General features: G+C 44.3%; 1 protein-coding gene across 8 annotated transcripts in view; it reads left to right on the top strand.

The window, feature by feature from the left end:
- The window catches only part of EVA1A (eva-1 homolog A, regulator of programmed cell death), a 204,020-nt gene that overhangs the window by 64,394 nt on the left and 119,675 nt on the right, over window positions 1-19,951 (top strand). For 7 of the 8 annotated variants that reach the window (XM_083829515.1, XM_083829513.1, XM_083829516.1 and 4 more), the window contains one exon: window positions 3,679-3,802. In XM_083829515.1, coding sequence (XP_083685641.1) covers window positions 3,679-3,802 — 124 coding nt within the window. The remainder of the gene's footprint in view (window positions 1-3,678; window positions 3,803-19,951) is intronic. The other variant, XM_083829521.1, reaches the window with a different exon arrangement.

The following is a 19,951-nucleotide window of genomic DNA, read 5'->3' as shown; positions in this document are numbered from 1 at the left end:
CCCAGCTCCCATTGAGTTTCACTATTGGCTGCTATGGGTCCAAAGTTTCACCCTCTGCGTGTTAAATCTATGAACTACTACAAGGCACTAAGAACTGAGATAAGCTTAATTGCCTTGGGTGTTAAGCTCAGTTGTGGTTTATTTTAAGTGCGTAGGGGAAGCACTTCTTGAGTGATTTGAAGAGACAGAATAAAAATGAATGCACCCTTGGGAATGGCTGAGGACAGCCTTGTTGCAGAGTTCCTATCCAGTCCCAGATTTAAAAGGTTGTTATCTAATAAGCACAAGAAATTACTTAGCTAACGAGCACAACAGTATGAGCACGAGAAATGTGTTTCATCTGCAATGCCCACTAGGAAGACGTGGTTTTGAGCTTGAGGCTGCCCTTGCTTTAAGACCCGGGTCACTGCAGTGAGATTAATCCAGGGCATAAATCACAGGGGTTAGATTAGTGTTTGTTTTACTTGAATTCACATTTCTTTTTCTCTTATCTCCTCTAAATCTTGCAGATTCTTAGCTCAGTCACGAGCCATAGGATGGAATGGGCTTAAACAGCCACAGCTTCCCTCCTGAGCACTGGCTGTCAGCCCTCGGGCTTGATTTACCACTGAAATGTAATTATAAAATGGCACAACGCAATTAATGTGTCTTCCCTCCTCTCTCATGCCAGACAGGAATTCCTCCTCCACCTTCTCCCGTTGGAGTGATTTTTATAACATAACATCCAACGTGACTTTATTTTATGTTACTTGGGGGCCTACCAGATGACATTGACACAAACAGATGATTGTATATACTAGTTAGGGACAATTTTGTGTGTCTATAACTTCTTCTATGCAAGATCAGTTTGCTCATGGGCCTCTTTTTATTGGTTTGTTTTTGTGGTTGTGTTTTCCCATTTTTACAACTGACAGTGAGAAAAGAATAAATTGCCTAAATTTTTCCAGCCATTCATCACACCCATGTGAGCTCAGGGCATTCACTACCAAGAAAACCCACAGCCTTCCTGGTGTCAACCTGGCTGATCAGCTGCAAATACTTCAGAAATGATATCTGGTATCTGCTAAAGCTCTGATCTTGCCTGGAAGTGTGATTCTGCGAGTAGGACCAGAAAGCTAAAAGTCTTGGTTTGCAAGCTAGTGTGAGTCTCACCTTTTCACACATGTTCTTCAGGGTCGCTGTGTTGCGTGGTGTTTAAGAAGATGGTGCTATGCAGCACAGACTGACGAAAGCAATGGGGAAGAAGTTTTCTGTGTATGCCAGGATAGGTGAAAATTGTATACACCAGTTTTCAAGTTGACAGTAAGGCTGGTGTAACTTGGTTTTTGATTTCTTTTCCTTCCTTCCTTCCTTCCTTCCTTCCTTCCTTCCTTCCTTCCTTCCTTCCTTCCTTCCTTCCTTCCTTCCTTCCTTCCTTCCTTCCTTCCTTCCCTCTCTTTCTTTCTCTTTCTCTCACTTTCTCTCTTTCTCTCTCTTTCTCTCTTTCTCTCTGATTAAAGAGGAACAAATGCTGCTTAGGCATTGGAGACGAAATTTGCAAAGAGGCTTCTTGTTGGCCTCAGTCTCTGCTGAAATCCAGGGTCGTATTCTCACTGGTTTTAGTGGCACCTACTACGTAATGTTGAAGTCTTTTGAAAATCCCAGCCATGCAGTGTGAAGAGGTTTGCTGACCAAAAACCTGAGTCTGCTCTGCTGCCTTTGAGGAGAGAAAGCTTCCCTGTGGGAAAGAAAACTTTCAGGGTGTTCCTTCCCTCCTTTTGCTACATATTCATAGCACTGCCTAGGTGTAAATGCAGTCATGGCTGTGTGGTATGAGCAAATCCTTCCGGGTCCCCAGTGATTTGGAGAGGATTTCTCGCCATATATAAAGCACTCAAGAGTTGCTCCAATTGTTCCTTGCCTTATGACATCAAAAGAGGTGTCTGCATAGAGGTCTTACTTGAATTCTTTTGCAACTCATTGGCTTTTGTATTAAATTAAATTCCATATGCTGAGTGAACAGTCAACCCTATGAGCCTAGAGGAAAGAATATGCTGCTTTTATGCATTCTAACATGGTGGTCAAGCTACGGCTAATGCTCCCAGGCACCTCCCACACTGATCACTTTTGGCCTTTCCATTGTAAGCCCTGTATTTTGGAATGAGATGCTTGCATTTTATTAAATTTGTGAGTGGAAAACAACAGCACATGTTCTCTGCTCTCTAGGAAAGGCCTGAATCATCTTGGCTTCAACTTTAAAATAAAGGTCAGACTTGAGGCAGGCACAAAATCTTGCATGTGTCAGTCCCGAAGGTGAAAGCTTTAGGAAGTTGCAAGGAACCGTGGAATGGGGCAATTCCAAATTGCACTTGAAACCGGAGCAGCTGTTGTTCAGAGGGTGACATTCAGAGTTATAATGCTAAAGATAATATATATTATGTTCAGGGAGAACTCAAAAATAGATAGTCACTGAGGCAGATAGAAATTTGGGTGGCATGCGGTGGCCTTTATGTAAATGGCACAGGGATGAGATTGTGGGAAAGTCCAAACATTGAGGTGGGTACAAGAAAGGGAAATAGGGAGGCATCTGAGGGAGTTTCTGAGAGAGGATTTTCCAGCAACTCCTTGCAAGTGAAAAATTAATTGTTTTGGGACTGGAATTCACTGCTCTGTATTGCAGGGACTTAGTGAGGCTGCTGGATTACCTCGCTCTGCGGTCTCAAAACGCTCTGACAGGTTCATGTGTGTCAGGCAAACATTAGGGTAATTTTAGCGCTGTAGGGGCTCTACAGGAGTATACCTAAGTCATCCAGCTGAATTTAAAACTTAATTACTGCCCCACTTAACAATATTCCCTCCCCACACTTCTGCTCTAGAGGATCATAGGGTTAAAAAAAATCATTAATCTTTCTTAATGAAGCTATTTTCTAGCAGGAGACAGAATGTCTTGCCCCTGTGGATTCTGAGACAGAGTTTTTATGAGTGTTATGAATGGGCAAGTGGGAAGCAAGAGCCAGAGGAAAAGCAGTGTGAAAAAACGGGACCAGGGCCCAAAATACGGGTGGTGGGAGGACCTCCGACCCACAGACCCTTGCTGAGTTGAGCTAAAAGGAAAGCAAAAGGCATGGGGAAGAGGAGCGAGCCTTATTAAAAACTGAATAAGTTGGCTATGTAACAGCATTCCCACCACAACGACTAATTATTGGAATACCAGCTATTGCCAAAACTTTCATATAACCAAGAAGAGAGCTCCTTTGAAACCTGTGGTTGAAACTGTGATTCTCTAGAGGAATCTAAAGCAGAACAGCGTGGGCAGAGCTTGGGCCTCTGTTTTTAATTGTCAAGGCTTTTCCTGGGACATGCTGCTGGTACTGCCTTATACTACAATTAAATTGCATGCGAATGTTTCAAAATCTCTGTGACCGGCCCAATGCAAAGCCCTCCTTTTGCATGCATGAAAGGAAAAGAAATGACACTCATTAAAACAGTGCAAGCTTTACTCCTCTCTTTTATCGCATGGTTCCTTCAGTACCCATCACGTTAAGCTGGGTAATATAATTATTGCTGGAGCCAGTTAAGGAGGCAGGGATTGCCATGCCCTTCTCCAGCTTGTCTGCATTTGACAATCCTTTTGGGAGATACTGAAGTGCTTTCGTTTTTCTGTCTCTTGTGCGCATCTGTGTGCATCCCGTGCTGCAGAAGATGCTGGACGAGTGCCAGGACAGACGGAGCTGCCAGTTCCTTGTCAATAGCCGGCTGTTTGGCGCAGATCCGTGCCCTGGAACCGGCAAATACCTCCTCGTGTGGTACAAGTGCAGGCCAAGTGAGTATCTCTCCATCAAATCTGTTTGCTCTGGCGAGACCAAAACAATTTTGTGCTTGATCCTTGCCAGCGAGACCTTCTGGGACTTTTTGTTCCCTTCCACCTTTATTTTCAGTGTAACATAACCCCTGGGTGCAGCGCGTTTCCCCTCTCCCCCTCACTTGCTGCACTGCTCTTATGCTGCTGCTTCATCTCTTCCCATCCTGCTGGCAGCCCGCGGAGCAGATTGTTTTTGCAGGTGCCAGTGGAAGCCTTTGCCAAGCCTTAGCTCATGCTGCCCTGCAACGCTGTTGGCAGTGAGGGGGTTGCTTCAGCTCCTATCCAGTTCCAGGCATAGGAGCAGGCTGCCCCGAGGAGCTGTGGGTGCCCCATCCCTGGCAGTGCCCAAGGCTGGGCTGGATGGGGCTGGGGGCAGCCTGGGCTGGGGGGAGGTGTCCCTGTCATGGCAGGGGGCTGGAACTGGATGGGCTTTGAGGTCCCCTCCAACCCAAACCATTCTGCAATCTGGGATGCCCCTCCTGTCCCACTGGGACTTGTCCCCTCTCTGCCTGCCCATGGCAGTGTAGTGACAGCCTGGGTGGGTGAAAATTTTGGATTCAGGTGCCTGAGGCAGACAGTTAAGAGAGCTGAGCAATGAGAAACTCACCTGCCCACACCATGCCACAATCCAGCTTTTAATTGCTTCCAGATCAGGCTGGGTGACATTAAACTGTATTTTGTGGGATCTCATTAGCTGTGTTTAACTTAAATGGGGTCAGTGCCTGGGTACTGGGAGTACAATTGTGCATGCTGCAGAGGAGCGTGGTTTTGGATTGGGACAACCAACAGTCTCTTAGCCAATTCCTGGCTCTGCTGGGAGATTCAGCGTGATTCCTTGACCAATTTGGAAGCAGGCACATTAGTCTGGAGACAGATCAGGTCTATTGGTGGCCAAAGAGTGGCAACTGATTTCATACAGAGAATAGACCCTGACACTATTATTAATCCAGACATTTCAGACCAAGCCCTTTTGACAACATAAATAACATGGTTCCAGCATCTCATTGGCAAAATTCTAGGGGGAAAAATATATATAAAATAAAAAAGTTTGCACAGGGAAGAAAAACATACCTGATTTCTGAAAGGGTTTGAAACAACAGCAAAAACATCCAAAAACTGAGCTGCAGAGAAGACTTTTTGCCCCAGCACGTAGAGACCTGTGCTAATGAAATGAAGGGATCTGGCAGGATCTGTGAGGAATTCAAATGAAAAGTAGGTAATGAAGCACCTGCACTTACTGTGGGGTTTTCGTGAGTGATTGGAACATCCCTCGTTAGTTGAGAAGCGCATCTCTGTGAAGCAGGAGCGATTAGCAGGGTGTTCTGACAAGTCCTCATAAACTTGGAGGTTTTATATCAAAGCTCACTTGAGAAATCTGACTATTGAGGCCCGTGCTGAACTTCTGAAGGCACTTCAGGATCCCATCTGTGCATAAATATTTATGGCTTGGCATTCTTTGCTAATTACAGCTATGCTAGAAAAGAAGGAGTTTGTGTGTGTGCTGGGTAAGTGATTCTCCTGAAAGAGAGCAGGGGAAGTTGCTTGAAAACATTTCCCCAAGACATTTTTTTTTTTCAGACAGCTCCAGGGTAGGGTAAAACAGGGTAACCTGACAGAAACTGTTATTCACTGAGCAAACTTTTAATCAGAACCCAGTGGATTAATAACAAGGTTTGAAATATGTGAGGATTAGCCTTGCACAGAGATACCAGGACACATTCAACCTTTCCTTGATGATTCAATGCTTTAATTTTAAGTCTCAGAAAAAGAGCCTAATGCTTGTTTGAGTCTGATAATCATGTCTTTTCACCCTTCTGTTAGGAGAATGTTAATGAAAAGACTGGTGAGGATGGATCCACAGAATGCAAAATACAGGACTCTGAGAAATTTTGGTTGTTTCTTTTGAGCATTGAGTACTTGAGTATTGTTTATGAGTTATTAATGAATTCAGTGGAAGGTCTTCATGCTTAAGAATTGATCCCCAAAGCTGTGGTCCCATGAAGCGTTGCTCCAGAAAGTCTGAGCACCCATAACTGTAACTGAAGACTACCTGAGGGTCATTTTCAGGAGCTCACTGCCTGCCACATGCTTTGATCCATTATTTTATCAAAAGATGTGTGCAATTTTTTGGACTATGCCTCTGTTCCTGGCTTTGTCATTCTTAACAGTATACATGACTGAAGTGCTCTAATAAGAAGCCACTTACGGTCTGAATTGTCCTCTAAATATATTTGTCTGTTTTCTTTGCCTATTGAGGGAGCCCGATGTGGTGCTACTGAACCATGGCTAAGTGCCCACCTAGGTAGAAGGAACGGGAGTTTTCCTGTATACAGGTATGAAAAGCACTTTGGGAAGAGGCCTTCAGAGTTTGGACAGAACATCTTTAATATAAATAAAGGATGCCCAAGCCCTCCCAGTTTCAGATTCATGCTGGAGCCTTGAAAGGCCCCAAAATAGATTCAGTTACCTGAAAAGAAAGTCTTTCTTGAAAGAAAGCAAAATTGAAGTTAGTGGCCTTTACTTGTACTTTTGCTGAAGAATAACTAGATGATGCAGTTATCCCCTCCAGCCACTGTCACTGCAGTTTTGCCTCTCTGACATTACATTGCATTTGAAATTTAATGTTTTCAGTGCTCACTGGCTGTATGGGGTTCATTCACAAGGCAAGGTGCTATTTTGGTTCCTCATGGGCAGAATTTCAAGGAGATGAACAGTATATCATGCTGAAACTGAAAACGCTACATTTTCCAAATGGTGAAGACTGCTTTCCAAGTGGTGGAAACTTTAAGCGGTGCTCGCTTAACCAGAAGCAGTAAGAAATTCAATAGCTTGTGTGTTTTTGGGAAGTGTTGAGCTAATTCTGGTCCCCTGTGATCCAATGGCTGGATCTGGAGTCTAGGGAGCACTTATCTGCATGTACAGGACTCAGATATGTACCTGGGACTGCTTTTAAATGGCAGAAGTTTGGCAGTCCTGTGTATTCTCTCTGCTTGTAAATAAATACACTCTGTGTATGTATACTTTTAACTCTAAGGTACAGAATCGTTAATGAGATCAGAAATGATCAATAAAATCCTGGCAGCTTGGGGTAAGGGAGACTATTTATTGCTTCTATGTGGCTTGAGGGCCAAGGTCCAACAAAGTATATAGGGGCCTAGCTTTTTGTTTCTTTTCCCAATGCATGTGGGCCTTAGTTTTGAATATGCACCAGCGTTTAGGGAAGATGCTCATAAGTACAGTACAGGTCTCAGCAGAGCACAGTTATGACTTGTGCCTTTAAACTTGGAGGCACCTTTGTAAATCATCCCGGTACCTACAGGCCCAACAGAGCCCTCCCAAGGAGTCCCTGCAGGACAAGGTTGGCAGATGTCACTGCCGGCAGTGAAACCTGAAGCTGTTCTTTGCTATTGTCGACAGATCCTCAAAGAGTGCCAGAGAGCTGCTGTGGGCACAGGATTTCCATCACTCATGTTATTCCACCTCTGTTGAGGGACAGGCCAAGCAGGCCAACCTGAGCAACTCCCAGGCCCAGTCTGGGATTTAGCGCTGGCCAGGAATGGTTTCCAATAGAAAGTCTGGATGTGGCCGCCCTGTTTTAGAGGCTAACAAAGTTCGTGAGAATGGCTGCAGGCTCTTCCATGCCAGTTGGCCTCAGTGCCAGAGAATTGGCACATTTAATTTATCAGGGCTGAGGCAGCCTGAGATCTACATCCAAAACGCACCAAAGCCTAGGATCAGGCCCTGAGCACACAGAGGATTTCATTCTCCAGGGTACCTTTCAGGATCATTAAAAAATTGCACACAAATCCAATTATTTCTCAGGTAACATGCTGATTTGATTTAGACCCATTAAGTATAATTACAGGGCAGGCTGCAGGAACATATAATTAGAGGGAATTGACATACTATTTAATTGGTCTAACATGAATTCCCTCTAACTGAAATCTGGATTCACCAATATTATTTAAACAATTCAGTGCTTGTTCATCCCCCTACTTCAGAGACAGACTGCGTGTTATTGTAAGCTAGGAAATATTTGCTGTGTGCCTGACTTTCCAGAGGGGCTGCGAGATCTGACCCTGGCTGGGAAGAGACTCATTGGGGCTGCCCAAACCATGCCATTGCAGCATTTTACCAGGTTGGTTGCTGCTCTGGCTGTTGCAGGAGCAGGGATCGAACTGTCCCTGCAGAGCATCTGTTTGCCCATGGTGGCTTTTGTGGTTGTTTCTTTTTGGCTTTCTATTTCAAAAGTGTTAGTGCTCCTAGACAAAATGAAGACATAAATGCTTGCTTGTCTCTGCTAAAGGATTATTTAGGATGAGATCTGTTTGGGTGGCCATTCACTGGCAATACTATTGAGAGAAGAGAGGGCTTCAACCCTGATTTTGTGACTTCCCCTCTGAGTGCCCTGCATGTTACCTTTTCCTGGTCTCCTTTGCACCCAAGAGATGCCACTGCCACATTGTCCTGGATGCGCTGTCCCCTTCTCAGCTCTGAATGTGATGCTCTAGTGACATTTCCCTCTTTCCTACCAGGCAGTTAATATTTTAGCTTATGACTTCAAGGACTCTGGTAGACAGACCCTCCATCCATTTATTTATTTATTTTTAGTTATTATTGTTTTTATTTCATTTTAAAACGCTGAGTGGCGCAGCTGGGTGTGATAATGGGAGGCCGGTAGGTGTGAGGCCTCCCCATGTTCATTGTCATGTAGCAAAGTGTAAATCCAAGCTTTGCTGCTCTCCCTTCTATTCACAAATACAAGCCTAAAACCTTTTGAAGTTTCAGAAAGCCTGGATTGTGACCTGGTCTCCAATTGCAGCTCAAATCCCTCTGTAACAATACAAGAACATATTTGTGAAAGGCACAAGGCTCTGAGAAATGCATCTGGGAAGCCTGCATTTGTTGGCAAAGGGTAAAGTGCCAAAAGTTTTTATGGGGTAGGAGGAGGAAAGGGCTTGAGGGGAGGTCATTTTGTTCTAGTTCAGGGCCTGTAGCTTTGATTTATGAGGAAACTTTTGTGCTGAAAATTGACCTGGACAAACGTTTATAACAGAGCAGGCATTTATTCTCTAAGCCATAGATTTAATTCTAATTTAAGAAGTCCAGTTAATTCTTGTGAACTGCAATGACTGTGTTTCAAACTTGGGAATGCCCATCCTGATGTTCTTGCCAAAATTTTACTCAGATAACTCTATTTTTCTTAACAGCACTAGTCAATTCTAATTAGAAGGCAATTGAATTTTGAAATCAATTAGAAATTAATTCTAATGAGATCTTCTTCTGATAAAAAAGTTGTCTTCAAGTTTGCAGCCTATCAGATGGTGATGTAGCTGCTGTACTGTGTCCCAGAAGTAGCTGCCTTTTGGTGAGGATGTGCTTTTTTTTTTATTTTTTATTTTATTTTTTTCTGTCAGTGGTACTTCAAAACCTTTATAAACAGCAGAATTGCATTACTTGCGGCAGAGCTTTGCAGCTATCAAAGAATTGCAAAGAGTCATTCACCATAGTGGTGATTCCCAGTTGCTGGTGAAGTTGAAGCTGCCTTTTATATCTTGGGGAATTGGTTGGGTCTGCTCTCACCTATCAAATGGATTAACTAAAAAGTCTAGGAAGGGCATTATGGAAGGAAGACCTAGGATTGCAGTGAATGCATTTTGTGTGCCTTTTAATTTCTGTGTGATCTGTTCCTACAATACTGACTTCAGTGCGAGCTTTGCCACTGACTTTTCTGGGCTGAGGATTACATCTTTTCTGTTAAATGTGGTGAATGCTGCCTGAAAAGCCTGGTCTTGTTACACATCCTTTAAGCTTTCACTCCCTGAGCAGAATTTGCAAATGCTGTGAGCAAGAACAGCAGGCCATGGAAAGACAGTCTTTGTAGAAAGTGCAGATGAGAGCAAAGAGGGACCTGAATATATCCCTGGTCCCTTTAACACTGGTGATTGATTTTAGTGCTGGGATAGATTGGTAATTCAGTAGTTATCAACCCTTTCAGAAAAGCATTAATCTCCTTCATAAGACAGCTTTATTGGTGGCAGGAGAAGTTCACTGTATTGTTCGCTGCCTGGCTTTTTGGTGGGCCAGGCTTTCTAAAGCAGCGCGGCGGAGTGTGAGCTGTTAAAATGGCACATCCTTCTGGCCCAGCCACTGAGGCAGTAAAATAGGTCTTTTACCTCCTGCATTCATCAGCTTGCTCTCGCTTATCTGTATTAGTTCAAAACTGTTAAGGTGGTGCAGGGAGGGGAAATTTATAAGGGCAATAAAACTTCAGGCAGCAAACTCCGTAGTGATGAAAAGGTGTAAATAAAGGAACATAACAGAGGACAGATCCATCAGCCTGCGATTTGGGTCAGAGAAACGTTAATGCTAACGATTACTATTGTTTTAAGCCGTTGATGCACGGAGATTTTCAGAGGCTGTGCAATAGCCCTGTCTCTGTAGCACAGCAATCATTTGACTGTCAGGAGCAGGATTAAGAGGACCCCGTGATATCGTTCTCAGTGAGTGCTGAGATTATTTGTCAGTCGCTGCCCCCAAGGTGTGTGAGTAGAGGAAAGAGAAAGAAACCACTGCTGACCTGGGAGAGTTAAAAAAAAGAAAAAATAAAAGATCCCAGTTCTCTTTCAAACTCCTCAGTCAGGCCTGATAAAAAGGAGAACAGAGAGGTGGTGAAGAGCAGGATGTGGATATAAAGTTTGCTGGGTCACGTCTCCAGTATCCAGATGTGGACCACTGAGAAAGACACATTCTCATGGCTCCCCGCTTCCATTCTGCCTGAACTGTATACATCATAGGCTGTGACTTTTACAGATGTCTTTTGTTCATTGGCATTCACGTTTTCTTTGAGGTCTGAGGTGGAAAATTAAAAAAAGAAAGAAAGAAAAATGAGAAAACCCTTTAAAACCTTTTAAGCTGTGGATCTTCAGTGAAGGACAAGAGAAGGATACTCTATCATTTTTCTTTGCAGAGATGGGTGAGTAGATGGCATTGCCAGAAGCAACTGGTAGCCTCTGCCCTGAGGCACAACAGGTTTCAGGAGATGCAGCACATCCTTGGGTATTGTTAACACCAGTGATACGTTCCTGGGCTGAGGATGGAGGCTGCAATGTGGATGGCAATTCGGGTGTGACGTGTGAAACAAAGTGATCTGGGAGCCTTCTCCCCACAAAAGCAAGGCTGGGCCCTTGGGGTGTTTAAACACAGGGGAACTAGGGCCCAGGTTTTTGAGAATGAAAACCCTAAATCCAAGTCTCAGCATGGTCCAATTGTGACAGAGGTTGTCAAGCTTCGGATGGTAGATTTCAAGATTTTCTGGTGAGTTTTCTGGCAGACTGGACAAGGAAAGCATATCCCAGTAACAATATGCTTAATAAATCCAACTGAAATGCTGCAAACATTTACTTTTATGGAAGTCTGGATCTGTTATATTGAAGCCACAGTTTAAACCATGTGTTTAGGTCTCACAGAGCAAGAAGCAGAACAGAGAGGTAAATTCATGCAGTACTTCTGCAGGGAGTCCTGTATATGGAGTTATTCAGGACAGAAAATATAAATCAGTTGCTCTCCTCAAATAAAAAAATGGAAAAAATGCAGGGAAGAATAAGTATGAAAAGTACTGGCATAGACATGTGGTAATGAACTCTTTCCAATATTGTGAATATTTTTTCCATATCAGTCCCCCATTTGGTTTTCAGATTTATGATACATTTTTAAAATAGGAATTTACTGATATTTTCAACTTTTTATCATACTACTGGCACATCAAGCTCTTCTCAGTTACTTTTGCTTTTCTGACTACTTAAATAGCACCAGAGGTTGTCACCTAATCATGTCTCCAAGAGCTGGGATATCCAAGAGCTAAGATATCCATGGTAGTGAGACTTACAGGAATTTGGGAGATTTGGTAACTGTGCATTTCTCCTAGCTACATTTTTCCTTCCTAGACAAAGCCATTGAGGGAATGCTGCGTGTTTAATTATTTAGGAAACCAGCAAACCAGCTTTTAATCTAGTAGGCCTCATTTTCCCTTGTTTTATGCTCTAGGCAACCCCATGGATTTTATGCAAAAGTATGAATCAGTTATCCTTTTAATGTTCCCATGTTAGAATTATTAGCACCATTATTTTGACATTTGGAGAAGACTTTTTATGATATAAAAGACTAAATTCTCCCTTCCAGCTATTTTAATTGTAATATTTGCACCACCACTGGAAAAGATGAACAAAAGTGCCATGAGCAGATGAACTAATTAAGTCTTTTTATTTACATATTCAAGTAATTTTTTTCCTTGGTGCATCCCTTCCATCTTTTCATTGCAGTAGCAAAAGTTTTCACCATGCTTTCTATTTTACCTCCTATAGTGTAGCTCTCCAGATCTATAGCCACGTTAATCAGCTGGGTATTACTTACATCCATGCTGGTTGGTTGGTGGGACAGTGCAACAATAAATAACAGCTTTGGCACTAATTAGGCTCTCTTCTGTACCTGGCTACCAGTTTATATAAAACATATAGGGCCTTAAACTGCCTTTGTCACCTCAGCTTTTCTGGCACATTTTGCTGATGTTTAGCCAGCAGGTTCTCAAGTCATTGGAAGGGGGACTAATAAATGGCAGGGCAGAGGGTCTGGCAGAAGAAAAGCCATTCGACTGAATGCTTACTTCAGAGAATTAGCCCAAAATTCATTAGTGGGAGAAGTGGGACAAGAATTAAATTCATCCCTGGCTCCCAAGGGTTTTGTTTAACTCTCATCTCACAGCCTAGTGCATATACTTCAATAATGCTCTATTCTTCTTTAGATAACCATATACTTCTGTCCAGCGGGGAAGTGCAACTAGGTGCATCAGAACTCGACTTTGGAAATGAAATGTAGCAGTTAATTTGCAACACTGCCAGACTTTATGGAGCAGAATACAAAAAGACAACTACTTCAGACTAATGAAAGTGACAGTGGGGAAAGGCTCCTCTTAAACACTGCAAATTGGATGGGTGCATCAGGCTTGTAATTTTAAAGGAATCTGACAAGGTCATTTACAAAGAACAATCTTCTTACTTGTCGAAACAGTTTCAGACCTCCAGAACTTAGCAGTCTTGAGTTTTCAGGGTACTTCTGAAGCTGGCAAACTGCCTATTTGGTATAACTCTGGACTGTCAACGACTTTGCACCTTTCTGAGTTTCAGATTAGCTTCTGCAGAAGTAAGTGGTGTGCTCCATGCCACTGAGGGTAGCAAACTTTAGTTTTTAAAAGTTAAATTAGAGCATCTTCAAAACAAGTTTCTCAAAGGGAAGTTCGAACTTAAATGATGTTAAAAGATATGTATTTGAAAATATATCAGTTTGTGATATTCTCACGTATTTATGCTCCAAATTAAAGGGCCCAAATAACAAAGACTGTGAATGTTGAAATGAGGGAATGACCAGATCATCCACAGCTTAAGTGCTTCTGGGGGAGTCAGAGGAGTGTCTGTACCCGAGAACTATAGAAATCTTAGCTGTCTTGGAAAGATCTTCTTTAGCCATACCTGCCTAAGGAAATACTGACTTGATTGATATGAATTTATTCAAATCCTGACATGAATGAAAAGTTCTCATTAGTGGCAGGTTGACACAGATGCAGGGGAAGTCCTGAAACTCAGGATATGAGGTGCATCTCTCATAAATGAAAGGAAATCAGAAGAAAACTAAAAGCAAGGAGCCAGAGCAACGTGCACTGCTCCAAACAATAGGCAGTTGCAGCTGTGAGGATTTTCTGATCCATTTTGACTTATTTGCATTTGGGGACTTAGAGGCCAGAATCTACTTATATCTTTAAAGAGTAAGAAAGGACACGACTCAGAAAACAAATGCTCACTTGAAATGAAAAGTAAATTAATATAGGAACATATGAGTGATTTAATGAATATATCACAGTATCACAGTATCACAGATTTCTAGGTTGGAAGAGACCTCAAGATCATCGAGTCCAACCTCCGACCTAACACTAAGTACTCCACTAAACCATATCGCTAAGCTCTACATCTAAACGTCTTTTAAAGACCTCCAGGGATGGTGACTCCACCACCTCCCTGGGCAGCCTATTCCAATGCTTAATAACCCTTTCGGTAAAGAAGTACTTCCTAACATCCAACCTAAAACTCCCCTGTCGCAACTTACGCCCATTCCCCCTCGTCCTGTCACCAGACACGTAGGAGAACAGACCAACCCCCACCTCTTTACAGCCTCCTTTAAGGTAACTGTAGAGAGCGATAAGGTCGCCCCTGAGCCTCCTCTTCTCCAGGCTGAACAATCCCAGCTCCCTCAGCCGCTCCTCGTAAGACTTGTTCTCCAGACCCCTCACCAGCTTGGTCGCCCTTCTCTGGACTCTCTCGAGCACGTCCATGTCCTTCCTGTAGCGAGGGCCCAAAACTGAACACAGTACTCAAGGTGCGGCCTCACCAGAGCCGAGTACAGGGGCACAATCACTTCCCTCGACCTGCTGGCCACACTGCTTCTTATGCAGGCCAGGATGCTGTTGGCCTTCTTGGCCACCTGGGCACACTGCTGGCTCATATTCAGCTGACTATCAACCAGTACTCCCAGGTCCCTCTCGGCCAGGCAGCTTTCCAGCCACTCATCTCCCAGCCTGTAGCTCTGCTTGGGGTTGTTGCGCCCCAGGTGCAGGACCCGGCACTTGGCCTTGTTGAACTTCATGCAGTTGACCTCAGCCCATCGCTCCAGCCTATCCAGATCCTCCTGCAGAGCCTTCCTGCCCTCGAGCAGATCGACACACGCACTTAGCTTGGTGTCATCTGCAAACTTACTGAGGGTGCACTGGACGTCCTCATCCAGATCATCGATAAAGATATTAAAGAGGGCCGGCCCCAGTACCGAGCCCTGGGGGACACCACTAGTGACCGGCCTCCAACCAGATTTGACTCCATTCACCACAACTCTCTGGGCCCGGCTATCCAGCCAGTTTCTAACCCAGCGAAGCGTACGCCAGTCCAAGCCCCGAGCAGCCAGTTTCTCGAGGAGAATGTTGTGGGGAACTGTGTCAAAAGCCTTACTGAGGTCAAGGTAAACCACAACGACAGCCTTTCCCTCATCCACCAAGCGCGTCACTTGGTCATAGAAGGAGATCAGGTTCGTCAAGCAGGACCTGCCTTTCATAAACCCATGCTGACTGGGCCTGATCGCCCACTTGCCCTGCAAGTGCCGCGTGATGACCCTCAAGATAATCTGCTCCATGAGCTTTCCTGGCACTGAGGTCAAACTGACAGGCCTATAGTTCCCCGGGTCTGCCCTGCGGCCCTTCTTATAGATGGGTGTCACATTGGCTAGCCGCCAGTCAACTGGGACCTCCCCTGATAGCCAGGACTGCCGATATAGGAACATAAGAGTGAGGGGAAAAGGTATGAAGGGGAGAACCAACTGGAAGGCATTCTTTTAGTCCAACTGCCTTCTTCACAGAGGAGTGTGGGAGTCAGTGGAAGCTGTCCAAGGCACCTTTGCCTGCTCTGAGATGTGCTAATCTATTTTAATTTTGGGAGGATGGACTTAGATCTACATGCACTCAAAGAATTCTCTCTTTCTTACAGAAGGTGTACCACAGATCCTGGGAATTTGCTGATTATGGGGGAAAACGAGAATATATAAAAGTGGAAATGAGGGTCACACGTTATGAGGAAGGGTACTGAATGGGTATCTGCAAGCTGAACTGTTCACAGGCAGTCTGGTTGCACAGGCACGCTTGTTCACAGATGCTGTTGGAGGCATCTGTCATGTTTCTTTTCTTGGAGACTTATCTCTTTAATTCCCCCAGAAGAGATATTAGCAGATACTAGCTATACTCATCTTTCACATGGTCAACAAGATCACTGGAACTGGTTGCCCAAGCAGATTGTGTAGTCTCAGTCCTTGGAGACATTAAAAACTTGACTGGACATGGCCCTAAGCAACTTGCTTTAGCTGACAGTGGTTCAAGCACTGATAGGTGCAGGTAGAGATGTGGGTAGGAAGAGTGACACAGTGCATTGGAGATGTACCTGCTCTTAACACTGTTCTTGTGGAGGGAGTGGCTGTGTGAGAAAGGGAGCTGTCCCTATGCTCTTTCATAAACCAACACTAGCCACTGCCTAAAGTTAAACAAATTCATTGATCAGTTAAAGGAAAAAAAGACTAGCGTTGGTGGAATAGCTGGATGTAGTTTCACACCGATAGGCAGCTGAGCACTACAACACTGCTCTCTTACTCCTCAACAGAACAGGGGGAGAAAATACAATGAAAAAAAAGCTTGTAGGTTGAGATAAGGACAGGGAGATCACACACCAATTACCATCATGGGCAAAAAAGACTCAGCATAAAGGAGATTAATGTAATTTATTGTCCACTAATAACAGACTAGAGCAGTGAGAACTAACAGCAAACCAAGTCCGCCTTCCCCCCATCCATCCTCTTCCACCTTCTCCCCCTCAGTGGTGCAGCAGAACGGGCAATGGGGCTGCGGTCAGTCCTTGACGCTTTGTCTCCGCCGCTCCTTCACGGTCCCTCTCTGCCCCTGCTCCCCGTGGGGTCCCTCCCACGGGATGCCGTCCTTCCCGAACTGAGCCTGCGGGGGCTGCCCACAGGCAGCAGCTCTTCAAGAACTGCTCCCACACGGCTCCGTACCACGGGGTCCATCCATCAGGAGCAAACTGCTCCAGCACGAGGCCCCCACGGGCGGCAGCTCCCCCCAGACCCCCTGCTCCTGCGTGGGCTCCTCTCCACGGGCTGCAGCTCCGGCCCCGGGCCTGCTCCTGCGGGGGCTCTCCATGGGCCGCAGCCTCCTCCAGGCCACATCCACCTGCTCCACCGGGGGCTCCTCCACGGGCTGCAGCGTGGAGATCTGCTCCGTGTGGGACCCGTGGGCTGCAGGGGGACAGCCTGCTCCACCAGGGGCCTCTGCACAGGCCGCAGGGGAACTGCTGCTGCGTGCCTGGAGCACCTCCTGCCCTCCTGTACTGCCCCTGGGATCTGCGAGGGCTGGTTCTCTCACATTTCTCACTCGCTCACAGTTGCTGTTGCACAGCAGTTTTTTTCCCTTTTTAAAATCTGCTCTCCCAGAGGTGCACATAGGATTGCTCATGGCTCGGTTCTGGCCAGCGGCAGGGACTTTCGGAGGAACTCCCTTTTGGTCCCTCAGATCTGACAAGGGGCAGCTTCTGGGCTCTGCTCACAGAGGCCGCACGCACCTGTAGCCAAATCCTTGCCATGTAAGCCCAATACAAGCAGTTCAGTTCTGAAGTGGCATCTTGGGTACAGTCTCACTAATTTAGTGGTTATAAACTAAGTAGGAGACTTCTATAGGAAACAATCCTGAGCTGAAAGAATTGGGCAAGACTATCTATATTTCCTACAGAATGTCTTTGTTCAGATCCTAATTCTGAGATTTAAATCCTTCAGGAGTTTGTGAGGAAGACAGATTTCTTTTTCCATGTCTTTCCAGCTCTTTGATCTGGGAAATAGGTCAACTATTATGCACTGATTATGTGAACCATGCATATGTTAATCAGCAAAATTTCCTAATTTTTTTCCACTGCTAGTTCTGTTTAAAAATATAATTTTAGACAAGGCATTCCATCAGTTTGTTAGATGCAAAATCATTTTAGAAACTTTTATCTCTAAGATCTTTCAGAGACTGAGCCAAATGAATTTAGTTTTGAGCTTCCCAATCATGATCATTCAGAAAATTTTCATGGACCATGGATGAAAATGTCATTAAGTCACTTGGTAAATTTATTTACTACAGGTCAATATTTTAGTATTCTTGTACACATCCTGTAATTACAATGGGTCTTGTTCTCTTTGCTGTCTGAGAGAGCCAATTTTTCCATTAGAAACATTTCTAATTGTTTTCCCTCGATTGTTCTAGCTATGTTATAATCATGTCATATATTGACCTTTAAAACGTGTCTAGAAAAGCCTGCAGCTGTTCCCTCCTTGGTTTCTCTCTGTCGAGTTATATTTAAGCCAGTGTCTCTGAAAACAGGCAGTAATAAAAGGGATATTATCCTTAGCAAATATCTTAATCATGGTAAATCTCTGTTGCCCTACAAATGACTGCACGGGGGATTAGAGTTGAGTAAGCCATTTGCTGAATATCACTGCCACCTTTCCTAGGCCATTTAAGCGTGTTTAATTTTTCAGGGTGAAACATGAAACCCACTAATACAAATGTTTGCATTTGGACTGAATTATATCCAGACTGTAACAGTTAGGGCAGGCTTAGGACCAGATTGTGACTGATCTGTAGGAGGCCAGTTCTGCTTGGGAGAGTGAGAGAGAAAAATGCAGATTCATTCCCAGTCCCAGATCTCTTATGTCACTTACGCTGCCTCAATACTTTTCAATATTTATATAAGGCTATTATGGGCTGAAGTACCAGTAAATGTATGGGTGATGCTTAGCTCTCTATTTTCTTTGCATCAATCACAGTCCTTACCATTGCCCAATGCCTGGGAGCCATCAGTGTCTGGATGAAAGACAGCTGGCTTTAGTTCATCCTGGCTAAGATGGAGGTGGCAATGCTATGAAGCAGAAAATGCTTTCAGAGGCTTGTGTCCTCTGTAACATCACTTTCTATCAGTTTGTTTATCCAAATTTCTATCAGGTTGTGCTGAAACACTGAGAGCATCCGTTCTCCAATGATCAAGCTTATGGGAAATTTTGGGGAGTCTGAAATACCACTGTGTACTTCATCCTTTATTTTTTCTTCTTTCATTCTAACTTTTAAGAAAGCTGTGTTTTTCATCAGTGACAGCCCAGGCGACTGCATTCCTAACCTGCCTGGACTCATCTAGAACCAAGCATTCATGACCCTGGTAACCCGCAGCTCCGCTAGGTGTTTCCTAAGGCAGAAGTCAGTGACCACGAGGAGGTGGCATCTCTTTCAGATGGCACAGCCCTCTGACTCCACACTGCAGCGTGCCAGCAGCACATCACCCATAAACTGCACTAGTCCCCAGGGAGTGCATGGTCAGACTCACTGCCCCGGTTCCATATTTTGAGCCATCCTTCAGGCAGCTTCCCTCACCAGCTCTCAACATGATTTCCTGGAGCAGCTCCAAGGGTAAGAACTACAAATGTGAGAGGCAGAGCTTTGGTGCTGGCTGTCAGCAGTGATGTGAATGGCCATGCATCCCAGTGGCTTCTTGGGAAGGTGCAATACTCACTGCATGGAATTCCAGTGAAGTTTACAAATGGCAAGGTCTGACTTTGAACAGTCAACACCATTTAATCAGTATGTTAAAGACCTTATATGGGTCCACAAGACATGTGGTAAAGCAATCAGTTATACTTGATAATTGGGAGAAGTAGCTAATAATAACCAAATCAGAAGAGGAAATTGAGTTACTGCCTTGTAAGAAATAAGACCCTCACAGGGGACCATGGCATGTGCTCTTTAGAGACATCAAAATTGATCTTTTTCTAAAGTTAATCAACTATTTCATATTTCAGCCGCTTCAGCCAGTCACAAGTATTTTCCCTTTCTGTGGCATTGGTTTAACTGTATATAGCTTGTCCTATTGCAGTGTTTTATGCCCTTGTTCTTTTAGCTTGAGACCATGTTTTTTAAGTCTATAAAATTCTGTTATACTCTGCTAGGTTCAACACTGTATATCCACGTTAAAGCTCTGGTCCCATTTCCCTCCCAGAAGAAACAAAAGTCCTAGAGATGAAGATAACTCAGTGTATTCATTATATTATTCAGATTTCCTCGTGGTGATAGTGGCTGAAATACCTACACAGATAATATGGGCTGACTGATTCTTTACGTCTGTATGAGGTATCCCCTTTCTGTGCATACTCTGATGTTAAAAAGAGCTTCTATTGATGTTAAAAAGAGCTCTATTGTTAAAAAGAGCTTCTATTCCTGCCCTGTGTCTGTTCTGCACACTGAACTGGTCATGGATTTGTCACTACAGATATTATTGAGGGATGCATGTTCTTCAAACAGTCATATTCTCTCCATGAGCTAGGTCTTTAGTCTGTCTTCATCTACAGGGAGTAGAGCTGGATGAGAAAGTGTTTTCCCATCCATAAATATTTTGGAGGTTTGAAAGTTTTTCTGCAGTGGGATGAAAACTATTT

Source organism: Anser anser (assembly GCF_964211835.1).
Source record: "Anser anser genome assembly, chromosome: 3".
In the NCBI taxonomy this organism is placed as follows: domain Eukaryota; kingdom Metazoa; phylum Chordata; class Aves; order Anseriformes; family Anatidae; genus Anser; species Anser anser.
This window is presented reverse-complemented; position numbering and strand designations above follow the sequence as displayed.